Source organism: Athene cunicularia, assembly GCF_003259725.1.
Source record: "Athene cunicularia isolate RWA chromosome 4 unlocalized genomic scaffold, athCun1 chr4_part2, whole genome shotgun sequence".
Lineage (NCBI taxonomy): Eukaryota > Metazoa > Chordata > Aves > Strigiformes > Strigidae > Athene > Athene cunicularia.
This window is the reverse complement of record NW_020799099.1, coordinates 15,980,180-16,001,050: the sequence shown is the minus strand read 5'-3', so window position 1 is coordinate 16,001,050 and position 20,871 is coordinate 15,980,180. Positions and strand designations below refer to the sequence as shown.

The following is a 20,871-nucleotide window of genomic DNA, read 5'->3' as shown; positions in this document are numbered from 1 at the left end:
TTTATTCTGACAGTAGAGTCAATAACTGCCTAAACAAATCTATTTCATTTCGCTTTGACTCTGTAATATAACATGAAAGAGTCCAGTATTTGCACAGTGGATGAAGGAATAGAAAAGTATATATTTTATCTCTTTCTACAGATATGTGAACCAACTCTATCTATATAGAGATGGATGGACAGACAGATAGATAGGTATAATCAAAGTAGATTTTTAAAGTAGGTAAAACAGTAATGTAACCTACAAGTCTGGCCTTTGTAGGACTTCTGGCCATCACATCTCAGACTGCAGTACGTGGAATACTGCTGATTCCTAACTCACCACAGTGTGAATCCACAAAATTATTGTGAAAACCAATTAAATCTCCACAGGCATAGTCAGGTGTTGGTTCCTGGCATGTGGAGGAGTAACCCACATCAGTTACACAGAGAGAAACCAAGTTGCACAGGGAAAAACAGAGCAGAGAGGAATAGATGTTATAACAGAAAAATAACTAGAATCACAGTGCTTAAAACACACAAGAATTTGACTCTAATAGCTAAAGCTGAAAGTCAGAAGGTTTCACTTATAAAGAACACTGCTAACTGTTACAGTCTCCTTTACAAAGATAAGAGAAGTTTCTGTGAAATGTTACAAATATTTTATCCTATAAATTGTTAAGTACTCCACTAAAGACAGTTCCTTTACTACTAACCTTTGACCCTTTTGGGCCTCTAGATCCAGGTTCACCTGTTTTCCCCTGTTTAAAGGAAGACAGACAGGAGAAAAATGATAGAGAAATGGGAGTGCAGAGAAAAAGAAATTAGTAATGACTAAATAAAGTATGGAACAGCTGTATTACTTCATTTTATAGGACCAAGATAATGAATCTGTAAAGGCACTGACTTTAATAGCACTCAGAGTAATACATTCTTTAATATCAGCATGCAAAGGCCACAGATTCCATCCTTCCAAAGGAAAAGTAGTATTGGCATTAGTAAAGAGTAGACATCCTTAACACCGGTTTGCAGGAATAACCTATGTCATTCCATAGCTCCTGAAAAATTGTAAGAGATAGAGAAGATAGTTAAATATCCTAAAATAAGGAGGCTAAAATAAAGTATTACCACAACTTCTTTCCCCAACAATTCGGGAGCACTGAATTTGCCTTATTATTTTCAAGTATTAGGAAAGGAAAACTTGATGGTATTGATACAGTGGAAAATATTAAGACAATGCTAAAATGTAGTTAGAATGATCTCTTTCTTACACAGTTAGAAAACAGCATGCAAAATGGATTTTCTCTGCATTCAATAGCTACACTGCTCAGAGTTCAAACTTCAATGCTGAAAGTTTGGGACCCAGAGGTCAGGACTTTAGCTGGAATGAATTAGGCCAACTCCATGACAGTTTATGTAGGTAGTGTCTTTACTTTGTAGACCAAATAAGAGTCCATTCAGACTGAAGTTCCACAGCTGTGCACACAAAATGACCATTGTCTTCTGGACTGGAGTATTTGACAGCATTCTCATTTAAAAGCTCACTCACCAAGTTTTTGTTCTATTTTTCAGCAGGAAAAGATGTATTCACAGGTGTAAAACTAACAAAACATTTCTAATGTAAAATAAGACTGACCTTTGGTCCAGGAACTCCAGGTTCACCACGCTCACCCTTCCCAATAGGGCCTGCCTCTCCTCTGTCACCCTATTGCAACATATACACATGTATCACAAAATACTGGACAGTCTTCAGCACACCACCAACTCAGCACGACCAGAGAAACTAAACCATCAGAAGAAAACATTTTCATTTTAATCTGTGACTTGTAACAGGTTGGGGAATTCTCCCCTGAATAAATACAGTCTTCTTGAAGGCAAAAGAAGGCTTCAAAATGGAAATGAGATTTGTATTTTTTTGCCTATTCTGAAAGAAGTGGAATAAAGATTCCCAAACTGTGAGACTGTAGGATTCATAATATTCTAACTTTGCCATACAGTGACTAAAAGCAACCCCGCAGGAAGAAAGAAAAAAACACAGGTTTAGTTGATCTGTATTTTCAGAGTCTGGTGTTTAGTATCAAAGGTCTAATTCCTGCACACACTTCCAAGCTTTTTTTTCTAAAAAAACATTTATGAAAATATAGTTTCTTCAGTCATCCATATTCTGCCTCTTGAACAAATAATTTTTGGGATGCTAACATGAATAAAGGCAACAGATGAACTAAAGTTATGAATGGATATAGTATCGGCCTTCACATTGTTTGAGGTCATCAATACAAAGACACACATATCGTAACACTGGTCCATGAACTATGACTTTCCACCTCTTCCTCCATTAGTAACAGTCTCAGTCTCTGTTATATGCTGAGGAAGTTGAATCTGACATTGGCTCTCCGGCTTTGCACAACTATTGACCAGTTACCCTTACCTTTGTTCCTGGTAGCCCTGGCAACCCAGGTTCTCCTTGCGGACCAATGAAACCTGGTTCACCCTTTAAAAATACAATATGAGAGGAATGTTAGATTATTTATTTAGCAGTATGTAATTACAGTAACACAAGTTTCTTTTGCATAGTACTTTCCCTGTATTGCTTACAGCTCTCCAGCTGTGATGCAACAGTTACACAGACATACTTTTCATCATGGGTAACTTTCATCAGCATAAATTCTTGTAGCAAGCCATTACACAGCACATGAAATGCAAATGAAGCAGAATGTGTCAAACATAGTTTTTATGAGGTTAAGGACTGTTAATATGCAACCTGGACTATAACATAACATACCAAACTAATATCAAAGCAAGTCTGAAGGCAGGAGGGGAGTTCTGAGGGACTCCTAAATTTAAAAAGCGACAGTTCATTTCAGTCATGTGTTATGAGGTAGTTTTCTATTGCAGCACATGAATAGATGGGCAGACAGGGTAAGGGTATGACAAAGCAATGACAAATGGAGAGGCCAGATGGTACTGTTGCAATGTGTTTTCAAGGGAGGTACTTAGCTGTATCATCCCCCAAGAGGAGATCAAAAGTGATCTCCTTTTAAGTCAGAGACCTCCAGCTCCATGGTACTCTCTCTCTTCATTCTGACAGTAAAATACTTCAGTTCTCTGCACCTGGACAACTTCTCTGGCTGTAAACAGCTGGGAAAGAGCCACAGCTCTCCTCCACTCCCTTTCTGTTCTGTCCCCTTCCTGCCCATTGATTTTTACAAACATAATGGACAAATAGCAAGAATCAAGCTGAGTTGCAGCAGAAATTAGCATCAAGCAGAGGAGTAAAGACATATTTTATTACCTATCTCCATACCTGAAGGGGGATAATGGAAGATTAATAAGACATATGTTTTCCTTCACAGATGCTCCTGAACAAGGTTTCCTGCTATTTAATCTTGCATTTTTTCACATAAATTTGAATCAAGATGTACCCATAAGTTATTCTAAACTTTAAAATCAGTAGTGTAACCCAAATAATATTTATTTATTAGCCTTTTAACAATATCCCTGAACTTAATGACCAAGAATTACCCATCAAATGTCTCTTCAAATAACTAAGACAGACATGTCATTATCCTGTATTGATATAATTATTGACAACATATAAGAGACAGTGAATATAAACAGCTGGATAATATTTCTCTTCACCTCTTTGCTTCTATAGAAAAACAGGTATGCTGCAAGGAGGGGAGCAAATTGGGAAGTATTCTTGCACATTCATCTGTACTCTCAAGAGCAATCCATCATTAACAGTTCGAAGCAAAGAAGGTCTCTAGCAAACCTATAATCAGAGAAATCTTTCCTGTGTGTATATTGAAGGTCACGGCAAGCTCTCAGTGACCTCAGTGTAGATTACCAAAAAAATACAACTCAATAATTAGTTTTCTCATATGAAGTTCCAGCTGGCCATGGTTCAACATATGATAACAAAGGAATAAACTAGGACAAACACGTTAGAGAAGCACGGCTTTTTGCTGTCATAGGAAAATAACCTTACAGTTTATATGTCTTTGTATTAGTGCACACCAGCAAGAGTAACAAACAGTTGTCATTGCAGATGGAAGAACTTTAATGTCAGTAAATGAAGAACAATGCAGCTTCAATACTTTATATTAGAATAAGAAGGTACTCGATAGCCCTAGATTGTTTTAATTCAGACTTTACCAGGGCTAATTTCTTGGTCATCTAATTATGACTTCAGATGGAAAAACCATGCAGTGCCTACATGATTCAGTCTAAGCCTGGTAAGGCTTAGAAGTGTCGTACAGAGGTTGATGAACACCTTCGAGTCAAATTCTTTTACTTTGCTCAGGACTATACCAGTTGCATACCACAAGAATACTCCTGGCCAAAGTCCAAAAAGAAGTCCCACCTTCCATTAAAATCTCTAAAGAGATAAGAAAAAGCTTTGCAATAGCTAGTGGAATTAATAATGGAAGAAGCTGGTGGCTTAATTAGCATAAGTAGAATGCAAATCTTATATGACACCAAGCTTTAAAACACTATTAAATGCAGAGTGGAAGAAGTGCTGTGTGAGCAGAGACTAGGAGTTGACTGGCTGAGTATCAGCTCTTCTGAGAAGGACACGGCAGTTACGGTGGATGCCAAGTTGAAGGTGATCCAACAGTGTATTCTTACCACAGGTGAAAAAACCTGCAGTAGTTAAGACCTGGCTACACGAAGAAAAACATGCAACTCTCCTTCTATTGAGTGCTAGTGAGGCTAAGTAGATTAAAATACAGATCTGATTTGCCATCTGAACTAAACTTCTAAGTAAAAAGACAACATATTTGGATGATTTGAAACTAAACTGTGTCCTCTCTAATGTGTCAAATCTCCTGAGTTTAACCACAGCATAAGGAATTAAATAAAATGCTCATTGTGTATACTTCTGCATCACTCAAAGACAGTGAAGGTAACAACTGTATCAGGTTTGTCTCTGGCATCTCTGTCTCAGTTACTGAGAAGAGAAACACATGAGAAGCAATGCCCATTCCTCATACCTGCTGTATCCTGCAATTATATTCTGAAAATATTACAGGCTTCCTTCTTTATGTTATCCTTTATTCCAGATAGCAAAAAAGGATATGAGAATTTATTATAATTAGCGCTGCCCATGATGTGTGAAATGTAAAGAAAACAGTTTCCTCTCAGTAAGGCATGCTGGTGTCTCTGTTAAGCAAAGGCAAACCAGAGACCATTCTGATTAGTCCACACAAACACATGCCAGGGCCACAGAGGAAGAATGGTTAGAAAATCAGTGACTAGGGTTTGAGGTTTTTGTTTTAAATATATGACATCTATGATTTAGCTGGCACATAGCTGCAGGAAAGCAGAAACAGAGGCTTGCTCGGGGCTGCACTTTGATTTGACAACATCGTAGCTCTGGGCTTCACTGAAGCATCTCCTGATTTTAAGCGTCTTGCTTAAATGAGCTCAGAATTTCTTCAAAACTACCATGAAATGCTGAGAGGAATGCAAGGAAGCAGAGAAACCAAGATTTATACTTTTCTAAACATCTCACTACAACTTCTTACAATAAAATCAAAGTTTTATCTAGTAAGAATCTACCAGAAATTTCCTCACCTGCTAAAGCAGGGGCAGGGAACACAAAATTCAGAAAGAGGAGATAAACAGGTGCATTTTGAAAGAAGAGTAAGGAACGCTCCCATTTGAAATATTGTTTGGCAGCTGTATAGAAAGCCATCAGCAAAGGGATGACTCTCTGTGTTTCAGTTTAACCTAGTTATGAAATCACTGCTTAGAAACCACCACATTGCTCAGGGAGTCAACAAGATGAAATTCAGCATTGTAACTTCATCTATTGCTAGGGCTTGGAGCAATTTGTGTCCATCATACAATGCAGGCAACTTGGTATTATGAAAAAAAAATAAACCAGCTTGTGAATGATTTGTTATCTTTTCAAGAATTTTTAATGGCTTCATATTTTAATATTTTAAGAGATTATCTCTGTGAGTGCTTATTTTCACCCTCAAATGTTTGTCAACTGTAGAAATACTAGTGGGTCAGACAGCAAATGATATACTATTAATCACAAACCTTGTTACTGTTAATTTTCATCTCTTACCATAAATATCTGAAACGTTAAAGGGCCCTATAATGGCATGCTGCACAAGTAGCATAATGTGAGCTTTATCAGAATTCAATAGTAAAAAAGCCACCTTGTAATTTATTTCAGAGGATGGTCAAATTTTTATGAGGATTATTATCTATACATATTCATAACTGTTTTTCATGATGATCAAAGCTTTTATGGGTTGCGGCAGAGGGTAGCTTTAATATTAAAGGTTAACACTAAGAAACACTGTTTGCTGTCGCCTTCTTCTAACTTTTATAGAACCTGTAATTGGCTAAAACTTGGACGTTCACTTTAAAAAGCTGCAACAGTTGAAATCCCATTTGCAATGCTAATTGCTGTTTTAAACACCACTAATTTGGGAAACATTCATTAACAATGTAATTCTAATACTGTATTCAGTTAGAATTAGCCTTCGTTGCACAGCTGAGACACACAACACAATTAATTGAAACTTTGTTCTCACAGACAGGCCTAGTCCACTTCCAGTGCCTGAAATACACAGCTCTAGGCTGACACAAGCAATTGGTAGAGAACAGCAGTTGTTGGATACACTGTTTTCCCACAGAATGCTCTTCCTTCTATAATTATTCTTGTAATTAATGTAACACACATTTTCCCCTCCAGATCGTTTGCCCCAAAAGAAAACCTGTGCTGCAGAAAAGTGCCTGAACCATCAGCTCTTCTATTCTCCTTCTACATCAGACTACTGCATTATTTTCTCTATGCTATAGAAATGAGAGTAAACCGACCTTTAGACCATGAATATGCAAGGAACGGTGTAATTTCAATCCTTATCTAGTGCTAATGCACTAGAACTAGCCAGAGACATTTAAATGTGAAACTCTCACCTTTATTACATAGTTTATTAGTCCTGAAATATTTTATTCAGTGTCTGCCCCAGTGCTGGGACCATAGCAGTTTTGTGCCTCCAGGGCTGACTGGCAGGTCTGCCACAGAGCCAGGACACACACACCTTTTCCTGGCATTCCCCTGCAAGTCTGAATGTGACAAGGCCACTTCTTGTGTGCACACTTCTGGGTTGTCAGACCATGCCAAAGCATCCAAAATGAGGAGGATGCTAGTAATGTGGGTCCACCCCAAAATTTCCATACATGGAAAACCTAGCTGTGTGTGCTGGAGGAGAACCATGGCACGCTCCAACACACAACTCGGGGGCAGCTTGGAGCTTCTAAACTCCTGCCTGTAGGTCTAGCAGTTCCCCAGAAATCCCTGCATCTCTCATGGGGCATCCTGAAAACTCCTCAGAAGTCACAAACCTTGGAAGAGCCCAAAGTGTCCCTTCTGACAAGCACTGACATGGAAGGGTCCTCCTTTTAATCACAGCAAGAGACCAAGATATGATTATCATGAATGTTATCCTGACTCCATGCATAGGAATATTTAAAACAAAAACAGTATAATGGCCTTTCCTTGCTGAACTCCACTGAAAGAATCCTGCAAAGGTGGAAATATATCGAAGAAGAGCTAGAAAAAAAAAAACACAAAACCACAAAAAAACAAACCAAAACCAGATGCAAGGCAATTTGGAAAATAGCTATGAAGTTATAATAAATTCAATTTGGCTCACTGGCACCTGCGCTGATTTTCCAGAAATTGCCATTCGCTGCCCTCAGACTTTGTTTCCATGTTTGTTATCTAACCAAAATATTGCAACTCTTCCACACTGGAGAGGACAGAGGGCCAAATTCTCAGGAGTGTGGAACAGAGCAATCCAGGGCACTCGTGGCCTGCTGTGTCTGTGGTGCTCAGCACAATTTCTGGGAACTCAGCTGGCCTTAGACTATGCAAGTCAGAGAGGACAGCACCTTACACTTTCTCACTGTGGAGGACATTAAAGGGACTTTATAAATAGCCTTATATCCATGGGAACTTTGCTCTTGGGAGGACTAAGAGTATTCAGCTCGTAAGAAGGAAATGAGAGAGGTAAAATGAAATCTGATGAAAAAAACCCCCAACCCTGTTTTATAAAGTCTTTGTTAAGGGTTTTCATAACAGTTCAGAACTGGTCAGGCAAAACAGGTTGTCTGGCTCACTCATCACATCTGAAACAATATCTTCACTCCCTAATCAGTATCTAAACTTAGAAAAACAATTCTGTTTTTTATTTATATTTATATTTACAAATACATGTTCAGCTTTTAGGATTCATTCAGAGTCAGAAACATAAAACTTCACAACCTGGCTAAAGCCCTGACACTTCACAATGAGCCCTGCTTTGTACGACTATTGCTTTTTGGTGAGCCTAATTTTCTCATTGCTTTTAAGTTCTGTCTGCTTAGAAGCTATGCTGCTTTGGAAGGTTGCTAACAGAACCAGTAATAATTCTGATGAATTCTGCATGCATTAGTCATATCAAGGACTTCTTAATTAAAGGCTAATTATAATTCAAGTTAGCATGGCACCTACTTTTGAGGATTAGAATAAAAACACTTGTTATAATGAGCACCTCATTTTAATTCTTTGTAATGACTGAACTGCTAAATTATGAAGAATCCAGCTCCAAATTGTTTCCTTTAGAAAACAGATGACAAATCTAAGGAATTTTTGTTGCTACCCTGAAAGATAAAGATAAACTTTATTGCATGAGCTCATTTCTGATCATTTAAATTTGTGTATCTAAGCACAGAAATACTTTGAGATTACTGATGCCAAGTCTTCTTTGTGGATGACAAAATACTTGATTTCTGAATACAGCAGAATACTGGACTCTCAGATTATTCAGCTGTTTCTAGAATTTTGGATTTGGATTTACAAAGAAAAAATAAATTATGCTATAAAACGGATGCTGTGAAATAGATCCTTGTAAGATCAGTCTTTCAAGTACTAATAGCTTTACAGGAAACAACATCTTGTGTTTCAGTTACTTATGTTTTAGCCTTTTCCAGGAGAGAAAATGAGAGCTTTCATGATTTGGAAGATATAGTTTCCAACGGATTAATAACTGCATATATCTCAAAGAATGCCCCAGTAAACACTCCTGATATGCGCATACCATCCAGTGTTAATAATGATTTCACTTTATGGCCTTGATTCTCAAAATTAGTTCTGGGAAATTACATGTCTACCCTATGCAAGTGATTACTGCCATAATATATGGAAATGAGACAGCTAAGAATGAATGAAGCTAGATACGTAAATACGTACATACAGATATATGTTTGTATGTATACTTCTACCCTGGAAACTGAATACTGAAAATTAATTGCACACTTGTGTTTTTATTTTTTTTTTAATTTTATGTTTTACCTACTCATGCATAATGTTACTTCTGAAAACTAGCCCTCCAAATGCAGGTACTAAGTCCTATTTTTTAGACCAGTTCCCATTTTCACCCAGATCACATATCCTTGCATAGTCTACTTCTCAGTATTTGACCTATACTACACTGACATTTTCCTCTGCTCAGACAGATGACTCAACTCTTAAGAAACCTCTATGTGAGTGATGAAAGGCTGGAAATTAGTCCACACTGGAATATTTCAAAATATATATATCAGCTAGGGCAAGTGCATATCAGGGAGAAACTTTAGTTTATGTGAAGCAGGGTTTGAAGCTGAATGCCCACAACTTTCAGTTGCTGTAATTAACATGTTCCACACATCTCTGTATCCAGGATTTGGAAATGCATGTCACAAGGTCAGCTGGTCCCTTCCAGCTCCTGAGTTCAGGTTAGAAGTGTTCTGAGTACAGCGACCTAGAGGATAAAGATGAACTGAAGCCTGGGCAAGAATATATGAGTCCTGGAAAAACTGGAAAGGGAGAGATATAGGCCCTGCAGGTTTCCTGGTAACAGTCACCAACAAGGAAGAAAAACAGGAAGAAGAATGGAAATACGGAAGAGGAAAAACTCATTAGGAGAATGTGCTCAGCCTTCTTAAGAACTCCTTGGGGAAATGGGGAGTTTGAAGAACTTTCCTATAGGTGGTGAATGGTGTTGACTCCAAAATGAAATGCTTGTAACTACCATTTACTTCAGATTTCCTTTGATTTTGTTACCAGATGACAAGGGCAACACCTGAACACATGAGCTTCAACAGCAGTTGCTTTCTTTTCTAAAAGAGTTTAAACAGGAGATAACTTCTATGTATCCAGCTGGAAAATTCTGCCTCCTATTTTCTCTGAAAGTTTCATTTTTTAACAAACCTCACTGGATGAAAGGAGTATCCACTCTTCTAGAGCTAAAAAAATAACTACTGTGGAGCAGTAAGTTTTCAGTCTTTACATGGAATTAGGAAAGTCACAGGATAAGATATTTGGGTATGAACAGAAAAAAAGAAATATAAGTATGGAACAGGTGAAAATTAGAATTGCTTTCCCTTTCATAAAAAGAAGATAAGAAAAAAAAAAGATTCAAATTTCTGTATCCTTATCTAGGTTCTTCTGAAACCTTGCTCAGGCACAGTCCTGGGGAAGTCAGTCCAAAGTAACTGTATAAAAAGATACAAGATGATGCGTACTGGCAAGTCTATTGAATCAGCCAGTTCCACTGGATTTGAAATGAGAAAACTTTCCCTACCTCCCAGAAGGAGAAGGCCTAAGCAGCCTTTCTTTTCTCATACCATATGAGAATGGCAGATTTCTCAAACATGATAGAATAACAATTTAGTTGCACTCACAAGCTTTGTTTCAGTATTTGTTTTAAACAGAGAAGGAGGGATTCCAGAAATGCTGAAGAAAAGCCAGGTCCTGCATAAAGTGTTGCTACTGGAAAGAGGCCTCACTCTGCCGTGATGAAGCTGGGGACTGTACTGCCCAAATGTTGGAAAATACAACAGAAAGGACTTAAGTGATGTCTGACATGACAACAAATAAGGGTATGCATGATTTCTATTACAGTAAGTGAGTGCTGCTTTGTACACATCATCCCATGAAATTTATGAGATAAACCAGATATATGAAGTTTGTGTTTCATAGAAAGTACTCTGTGTCTGCTTGGCGTCAGTTGGGAGATACTGGAGCGATGAGTTAATACTCTGTATTTAGGTGACTTACTTGCTTCCCAAGTGACACAGTGGAACACATTTAGGGGCTCATTAAGTTTCCAGCCATTCCTAAACAGCAACAGGTGCTTGAGAAACGTTTCTCCAGCATGTCACAGACAGCTTCATCACTGTCTTGGAAATAACTGACTGCACTTGTGTTTCCTCCATAGCACCAACTGACAATGAGGAGAGAACGAAAAAGAACAGGAAGAACTCCCAAAACATCCGCATGTGCATAGTGAATGGGCCTAGAAAAGCAAGTAATAAAAGACCCTGCTGCATACTCTGAATTCAGATATGATACTTGCATGTCCCTCCAATGTTGCTGTTCATTCAGACTCCATGTATCACATTCAACCAAGCTCTAACAGGTTCCCGGGAACATTGATTAATTAATTGAAATGGCATTATAGGAAGCTGAAACTTTTCCAGTGATTAGTATTTATTAATCCTTTAAGTAGTTTAGCTACATGATCAAGCATACTGGACTGGATGCCTTGGAAGCTTATTCAACCATGAGCAGAAAGATTAGATGTAGCTAGAAAGATATGGTCCTGTGCCTAGTGTGGCATTTATATTTTCATATGCTGGTTTAGCATTGGTAAAAAGAGTGTGCAGTTACCTAAAACATGTCATAATATAGCCTGCCACTGTGGAGAGATTCATTCACAAGAAAGTAAATTTGCAGTTCAACTAACAGATTTAAAGAAAAGGAGACTTCAGTTCCTATCACAGTAGTCAAAGGGTGAATATTTAAGACCAGAAGAACTACATCCAAAAGTTTCCTATGCATAGAATATCCCTGTATCTTGATCTTTTGTTTACATGGAAGTACTAGAAGAAAGGAAATTCTTGCAAAATTAGGCAACATGGAGTCTTCTCTTGCCTATTCTCATCTGTCTTGAAGATGCCTGTGTGTATCAGTCCATCAACGTTCAACAATTCCAAAGCTGTTTAGAACAGAAAAGCTCTGTAAACACGATCCTCAGAAAACTAGTTTGTTCATCCAAAATCACTTGTGTGATTTGAGTTACTGTATATCAAATGGATATGAACTTTTTCTATTTATTTATCTAATTGCCAGAAAACATACTGTCCCCATTCCTTGACTACTTGGTCACCTGAACACAAGTTTAACCTATGCCCATTCATCTACAGGAATTAATGCATTTCAGATACACTCATCACCTAGGGCTAACCTTTCAAACCTGCTTGGGAAATGTGTTTTACCAATAACTCAGGGCAAAAGCCAGAAAACAAATAGAAATGTTAATTTCTAGAACATCGTAGGAAGACACAAATTTGGAGAAAATTCTGTAATTCCAATTATCTAAGACTGAAGAAAGATCAAATGGTGCAGTGAGAACCCTACAGGTTTTTAGCTGCAAGGGACCTCAAACAGAAAATTTTGTAGAAGACTTTTGAGTGTGCATGTGCATGCCTGTGTAATGTAACAGAAACTGAAGAGAACAACACTGCAGAAAACAAGAACAGTATCAAAATAATACCAGCAACACAAGAATATTTTGTTTTTCCTACTGGGAAAGAGATGAAATGGCCACTGCCTCGTATTGAACGCCACCACCTTCTCCTTCATGACCCTACTACCATTTTGCTTGAGTTGCCAAATGTCCATCTCACAAAGTTTGGAAATAGCCTGCAAAATCCCTGCTGACAGCTACTGTGCTGGCATGCAAATGAACAAGAACCCTGCAATCCATTTAAGTGTTAGAAAAAAACTTCTCTTATGGAAACTCCTTAAACGTTGTAACAAATTCTTAGATGTTGTAATGACACTGTGTGGGGTTTATACTACATCTGTTGCATTATGCCACCACTGCATATCACTATTAAGATAAAATAGCAAAGACATATCTTAGAGAGTTTTATAAAGTCCTGTTGGGAACAGACTCAGAAGCCCTGAAAAAAAATGTAACAAACAAGAAGGAACAGCCAGGAGGAAAAAAAAAAAAAAAAAAAAAAAAAAAAAAGACAGAAAAAAAAAAGAAAGTCACTGCTCCAAATAAGATTCCTTTTGATTTTGTGTGGTTACACCATGATATCACCAACATATTAGAAGTCCACACAATTGGATTTCCTGCATGCTCAAGTTTTTCATCCGGTTGCTGTTATTTCAAAGTAGCTTGCAATCAGTTTACTGGAAATTTGTTTCCCCATAAAATACCACTGAGGTTGTTCTTGGAAATTGATGAGAAGATTTAACATGGTGATAACATAAATTTTTGCTAAAACAGAGGGACACAAAAGGGGCTAAATTAGCGCTTTTTCTTTGCTGATGAGTGTTCACATTCCTAACTCCAGTCATACTCTGATTTCTGCTACCACTTCCCATGTCACAGACATTGTCTCTGTGACAGCAAAATCTAGGCTTTTTATCTACAGACTTCTTAATTAGAGTTTACAAATTACTTGAATCAAACAGCAACCATCCTGCAATCCTGATGTGACCAGGTCTGCTTTGCTCTCTCCTGTGCATGTTTTGCTAACTTGCTTGTCACCATCTGGTGCATCTAGCCACCTCAACGCAGAATTACACTTCACTCAACCATCACTAGTCTCCCTCTGGCCTAGATTTTTAATAGAAGCTAGCATTCTCCTAAAGGATTAACATTTGACCAAATTATTTCATTTTGTACTGCAGGCAACTGTACTGTTTTTCCACTGCATCCACTGAATTTTGAAACAAACTTTCAGTGGGCAAAACTCCCACACTTCATCCATTCTTCACATCTTGCCTGTCAGGTGACTCTGAAAGCTGCCCTTCTGAGCCATTCTTACTCCCAAGATATTAAGCTTAACAGCAATCATTTTCCCAAAGCAGAGGCTCAGATTTAGTCTTTTTTTATTTACTTGATGATGATATGTGTGGACATGCATGGTCTGCATGAACATGGAATCCCAAAGACCAGCTGTAACTCCAGTTGGTTTTGGCAAGTGCCCCCAGGATACTGGCACTGACCTCCAACAACTGAGGTACCTCTTAGCTCACTGTTCAAGTAAAACAAATAGGGATTGCTGCCAAAGGGCCTTATAAACATACAATTTAATCACAGAAAGGACTCTGCTCCTACATGATCCTCACTAGTCCATATAGAGTTCATTCTTGCAGAAAACGAACAGCCTCCCCGGGAACTACATTTTTGGGTATTACAACACACAAGCATTAATATGCACTTTCAATTCTTCCCATAATTCACTAGTAACACAGAAGGGACATTATGCTTCAGTGCTGTGACAATTCACATGTCCCTTGAGAAAATCACTGCAAATGTTACATTCCATGAGATAAATCCCAAATCCTACCAACATAGACAAGAGTTTGGCCTCTGGTTTGTTCCCCTTGTTATTGGAGAAATGATATAAACTGTCTCCTGAGGTATACACAGGCCTGTGCTGGAATGCAAAGAAAAAGTTTCAAAGAGATTTTGTTTTCTGAAAGAACAGTCTTTGCCACAAAGGAGAAGAACCACTCTAATCTGCACTCACTCAGGATATGTGAATCCACCCACTTAGTGCTGTACTATACAGTTACAGCTCAAACGGCAAGTGTCTGCAGCTCCCAATGCATCCACTTATGCTACAACTAAACCAACCGCGTGTCTTTTGTATCAATTTACCTAAAGAGCCCAAACAAAACAGAAGTTGGGGACTAAACCAGGTATTAGGTCAGGAACTGTCGCTAAAGCTGAGTAGGATCTTATCAAAACATTTGACTTGTCAGTGGATATGACTGCTGTGTAATGGAGTACAGAATATTTTTGTTGACAGAGCCAGTTCTCCACAGCCTGTATATAATTACTGCAGTTCTCTAGCTGGAGGCTTGGTAAATTCAGTAGACTGTTGCTACTGGAAAGAACATATCACAACAGAAACGAAGTAAAACTTTGATGATGAGCCACTTCCATTAAATAAAAATATCAAAAGCTACTATATTAGATTTTTTTTAAAAGCACTAGAATGCAATGTTCTACTTCACATTTTAATGTAAGATACACTGTTTGCTTACTCGTAGACAACCAATTTTCCATGTGAAACCTTTCTGTGACAATCCCCAGTTCAATACCAGAGAAGAACATATAGCACAAGTATAGTAAGTCTATTTTAGCCACATTCTTGCAGTCCCCCTCCTTGTGGTGTCCACCCCAGTACAACAGAGACTACAGTTTATTTACCTTTATCCCAGGGAGTCCAGGAAGCCCAGGAAGACCTGGTTCACCCTATACAGGAAAATTACATAATATTACAGACATTATTCAGTTATGATCACTATCCAGTGAACATCCCTGTATACTCTTCAGCAAGATAAAAGAGCATAGATGGCTGCTAGCCAGTTCAAGCAGGACGGATATTTTCAAATTGAGTAACTTAAATGTACAGTTAGTAAGAGTCATGTTAAGAACTGAAATATCTTCTGGGAACCTCTGATGTGAAGATGACACCCAGGTTGAAAATCCATGTCAGGAAAGTCAAAATTGAGTTCACATTACTCTTCACCAAAGAGAAAAAAACAAGCAGCGCTGATTCATTTTGAACACTGTCATTTCAGTTGCATACTTACGACAGATGTTTAATTCTGTTCCATTTTCAACTCTGAGCTAGATACTATGCTGTGTAGCTGTCTGATTTAGCTACAAAGCAATTCAGAAGAGCTTGGTTTAAATTGCGCAATTCAAGCAGGACTGCCTAATTATAACTGGGCCATCGTTTTTATAGAGCTATCTGTAGCATCATTTCAGTGCTTGCTATTTATCTGTGAATATACATGGTGTCATGAAGATTATTGTGGATGTAACCTTCTATTGCCTTACCCAGAAACACCTTGCTTATTTAAAATTGCAATGATAGACCTATAGTACTGCATTTGTAAGGGTAATTTTGTAACAGGAATTGAAAACTGAATGTATTAATTTTTAAATTAAGTTGGTAAGTTGAAGACAAGAATGACAACATGCACATGAATGGTCATTTTGCAGTATCAGCTAAATGGAAAGATGTTGTCTGGGGAAATAAAGATGATGAACAGGAAAAAAAAAAAAAAAAAGAGAAATAACATGTGAAGAAAACATTATTTTTAAGGTTGGAGATTTTAATACAGACATGGATTCTAACCAGCATGTTGGATCTGAATATTCCCTGAACTTTCTGGAAGATCAGGTCTGAACTCTGAAGCCAACTTTTACCTTTATAATGAGTTGAACTGTATTCCAGATTTTATACACTCCTGAGCTTTATAGAAATCCAGATTTCAACCCTGTGGTTTGAAATGATTCATACAGATAGTGCTACTAAAATATATTACATGTGTGTGCATATGCACACACATACATTCATATACTCATATATACATGTGTATACATACACAAGCATGAACACATGTATACATAATACAAATGTTCATCAGACTACAGTACCAAAACCCACTTCTTTGAGGCAGTAATATTCAATAGACTTGAAGTCCTAATACGAAATTACATTCTGCCACAAACTGAAAAACATAATAGAGGGTCTGCAAATCACTTTACCAAATGGAGTGATTTTTAAACGTTATAGAAGGATCTGATAACAACTTCTTTGTCCATTTCAGTTACTCCAAAATTTTAACTGTTCACATTGCCTGAAAGCACAGGAAAGATTACAGTCTCAAAATATTAACTATAAAATCAGATGAAAGAATAGAGTCTAGGATACCATTTTCAATACACTTTTTTTTTGTTTTTGAACGTTGCCTAATACTTTCTAAGGCAGAAAATATGTTGTCACTCTTGCAAAAGAATAACCTTTTAAAAGACCTTTGTTGCACTCATTCCTGACAAAATGCTAGCTCCAAAACCCTACTCCTCTGTCTTTCAGTTTCTTACTTGAGTAGCCACACAAACCACACTTCTACCGTGACCTTTTCTCATCTAGTTTTGGAAACACTGAATTTCACTTGTAAGTACAGCATTAGAATAACTGTAACTGATAATCTATTAGTACTGCTGCAGCAGGTCACTGTTTAGTCTTAGGACAGAGCTAACCTCCATAGACCCACACATAACAAGCAGAAAGGATCCAGCAAAGCCAATTCAGAGTCACAGTAATCTAAAACAATTTAAATGCCCCTCAAAGATACATTAAACAAGATGATACACAATGATATCACTAATGCTTCATTATAATTAGTATTGTAGGTGAATGAATAATATTTTATTTTCTGGACCTTTCCTTATACAAAATATTTGAGTATGATTTATGAGAAGTATGGTTTTTAAAGATACAAACGCTGGATACTAGCTACATCTCATAATGCTCAGGTTGGCAAGGCGGGTCGTTCTATCACCTTTGCAATACACACGGCACACAACAGCCTTGTCAACCCATTGAAATACCATCACATTTCATTTCACGTAAATAATATTCAGGTGGGCAGCTCTATCTGTCCTTAGAAGATGGATAAGGAATAACTGGAAGAAGAAGAAAAAAAGATATAAGGAAGGAGGGAAGATGGAGGAAGGAAATACAAATGGGAGACAGTAGGGGGGAAAGTATTGAGATGACATAGAGGGCAGAGACATGCCTCCAGTTGAAAAAAGGGTCCCTCACAATCTCTGGTGGGCTGAGGCACCCTGAATGAGCGCATTACGGGAGCTGCTGCTGTGGGCTGGGAACATGAATGTAGCGTACTGGAAGCTTGTTAGTTGAAGTGGAAAGAACATATTAAGCCCCATTTGGTGTGAACAACAAGCTGAGACTATAGAAACTGAACTGCGTACCTCTCACTTATCTATGTTACCTAAATGAGATCAAAGCTGAGCGCCTGGGGACTGAGATCCAGGAGCCTGCTGATAAATCACTGCTAGTTTTGCCTCCATGGCAGCCAGCTAATGAGAGTATGAATCTCAGCAGGATCACAAGTGCATTTTCTAGTTTATTACCCAAGCAAAACATACAACTGCAGAATGCACACACTGAATGATTCTGTGGATTAGATAGCTTTAAACTACTTTGATTACCTTTCGTAATTAAAACTGCATTTTACTGAAGAACTGCATTTGCAACCATAATAGCCTTTGTTTAGTCTGTTATAATTGATGATAGTTATAATTTCTCAACCAAAAAGATTTCACTTCTTATTTTATTTTATATGTGTTTTGGGGTTTTGCTTAGTCACCAAAAGACCTTGAGCATTAGAAAACAGTTGTACTGCCATTCACTATATAGAATTTTAGCTCTGGAATACCTGCTAGCTCAGCTGGCAGCTGGACTCTGCTCCACTCTGGCAGCAGTGGGTAATTTCAATGTTACAAGAGGCAAGAATGGTGCCGAAGCCTCCCACATGAAACCAAGTACTGCAAAGCAAAAATCTGGTTCCCTCATTGTCTCTTCTCTTTGTCCTTTCACCAGCTATCCCAGCAGCATCTGCCTCCTACTCTCATGAAAGGCAGCTGAAGGCACAGCATTCCCTGTGTTTGATGTACCATGGATTCAGAGAGGAAATTCCCCAGCTTCAGAGGGCCTCATGCAGCACAGTCATTACAGCTCCTGCTGGACCTTTACTTGCAAAAGCAGCCTCAGCCACAGAGCACCCAGGGGAATTTCTTCCCCTGGAAGGAAGAACAGAGCAGTGTTACCTGGTCTATGTCCTTCCAAAAACACCATGTGCCTCTGACAGTTTGATTCCCCTTACAGGTATATGTGAAAGGGATTCTAGTCAATATTTATTTTCTTCCTAATGAGATGTAATAATGTACCATAGTCTGAAGGTTAATATTCAGTCAAACATGCAGGGTTAATTTGTGATCACTCAAGGAGCAGAGCCGTCCTTTGTTAGCCTCACCAGCTGCAGTTGGGTAAGCTTTCAGTACAAAAAGTGTGCTGTGGTTAGAAGGGGAGGTGTGTTAGTCTAATACTGCTTTTCATGTTAATTAGTATGATCATTCCTGTGCTTTTTTAAAATACAAAATGATCATACACCAAATGTGTACAGGCCTTGAGCTGTTAAATTGTACTGCCTTGGGCTCATCCTAGTATGGGTAAGTGCCACTGATAACATCTCTAACATTGTTTATCACAAAGCCAACAGTGAAGAAAATGAAAACTGAACATTTCCAACCAATACCTTTTGACCAGGCCGTCCAGATTCACCAGGTTCACCCTAAAAGAAAAGAGATGAAAGACACAAGAGCTGACAAAATGTATTAAAAATAGAGCTGGGTAAAACCATAATGTTAATGGTACCCAAAATATCTGTGACGCTACACAGACCAACCACCCCTCTTCCCCCTGTACAACTGCTTTAAAACTAAATTACCTTAATTCCTGCAGCAGAAGAACCAGGGTCACCCTGACAGAAAATCCACAAGAAATAATCACACTTATTACATATACAGTTTTTCAGGAAACAGATATAACAAAACACGCAAGAGTATGGCAAGATTATATAGCTAAATAACTATATAGCAAGATTACCTGTTCTCTGTGCTGCTACATAGGAATTCACTCAATGAATTAAATCAGTGTGTTTCAGAAAAGGAACAGTACTGTTTTCAAGAACATGCAGAGAGATTTAGTTTCACTCATCCAAAAAACATAGTAGTTAACCTCAAATTTCACAACTAATAATGTAAATGTAATTGCAGATTTTGTATAAATGTACGTCATAAAACCAGAAGATGGAACACACTTTGACATCTCTAAATTGCTGATATACATTAAAAACAATTTACTGCCATTTACAAAGAATATGAGCAATCTTTTTGACCTAATTCTACAGATGGCAAGTGTCAGGTCTCAAATGACAAAGCTTTTTGTGCTAATGAACTTTCATCTTAAATAAAAACCCAGGTGACCTATGCGTGTACCCCCATCAGGACAGGTCATAGCTCTATTTCCCCAGGTCTTCAGCATACTTAAACTGGTATTTTAATGCAGTTAAGTGTTGTACTTTATAGGATGAGAAAGCTATAGTAATTTATGTACTCAGGAAAGGTCTCTGTTCTGAGGAGGAACCTAGCATCCAAAAAAATTGGTCTATATTTTGCTCGGTTGATTGGATTTAACAGACAGTGATATGCACAAGGGCAGAAGATCAGTGGGTGACGTAGCCAAGGAAGCTTTTAGCTCCCAGTTTTGTATAACTGTCATAGGATCCTTAAAATACTTCTATACTAACACCACATTTTTTTTAATGACATGCCAAACAAAAATGAAAAAACGCTCAATTAATGAAAAGTTTGCTAGTCAAGCTACATTCAGCTGAAGATGGCTAGAGTGCCTATATTTGGAGAACTGTCTCATTATTCATTATTCAAAATAAATTTGTATTGTTCATTGAAACTAACAGGTTGCTAAACAGTAGCAACTTCAAGCTCCCCAGCAGCCTGCTAATGATTTACATAGGTAGCACAGGAGCCAGTACTGCAATCCACTTTGAAGATGTATAAGTAAAGTAGAAATGCTTAATATTCTGTGTATTAAAATACAAATAGGGGATACCCATTCCTCATGGTTCAGTGAAGCTGCATGAAGTGTTCTGTGAATGCCATAATTTTAAAGTTGGTTTGGATATGGGGTCTTTCTGGTAACAGTCTCATAAAATTAAATGGTACCAGATAATATGCTCACTGCTCTTTGAAGAACAGGAATAGATTTCCTCTATACAGTTATTAGAGCTTGCTCTTGTGTCAGGAAAACACAAAAATCAGTATTATGAAGGGTTGATTAATGTCTGGAAACTTGAGCTGCCTCATTTTGATAGACATGCATGAGTGATACTGCTGATATCCCTTACAAGCATGTA

General features: G+C 37.9%; 1 protein-coding gene across 2 annotated transcripts in view; it reads right to left on the bottom strand.

Annotated features, from left to right (window-relative positions):
* The window catches only part of COL25A1 (collagen type XXV alpha 1 chain), a 152,697-nt gene that overhangs the window by 38,951 nt on the left and 92,875 nt on the right, over window positions 1-20,871 (bottom strand). For both annotated transcript variants that reach the window (XM_026848061.1, XM_026848062.1), the window contains exons 14-19: window positions 19,384-19,416; window positions 19,192-19,227; window positions 15,266-15,310; window positions 2,407-2,469; window positions 1,615-1,683; window positions 695-739 (exon numbers count right to left, since the gene is read on the bottom strand). In XM_026848061.1, the coding sequence (XP_026703862.1) occupies window positions 695-739; window positions 1,615-1,683; window positions 2,407-2,469; window positions 15,266-15,310; window positions 19,192-19,227; window positions 19,384-19,416 (291 nt within the window). The remainder of the gene's footprint in view (window positions 1-694; window positions 740-1,614; window positions 1,684-2,406; window positions 2,470-15,265; window positions 15,311-19,191; window positions 19,228-19,383; window positions 19,417-20,871) is intronic.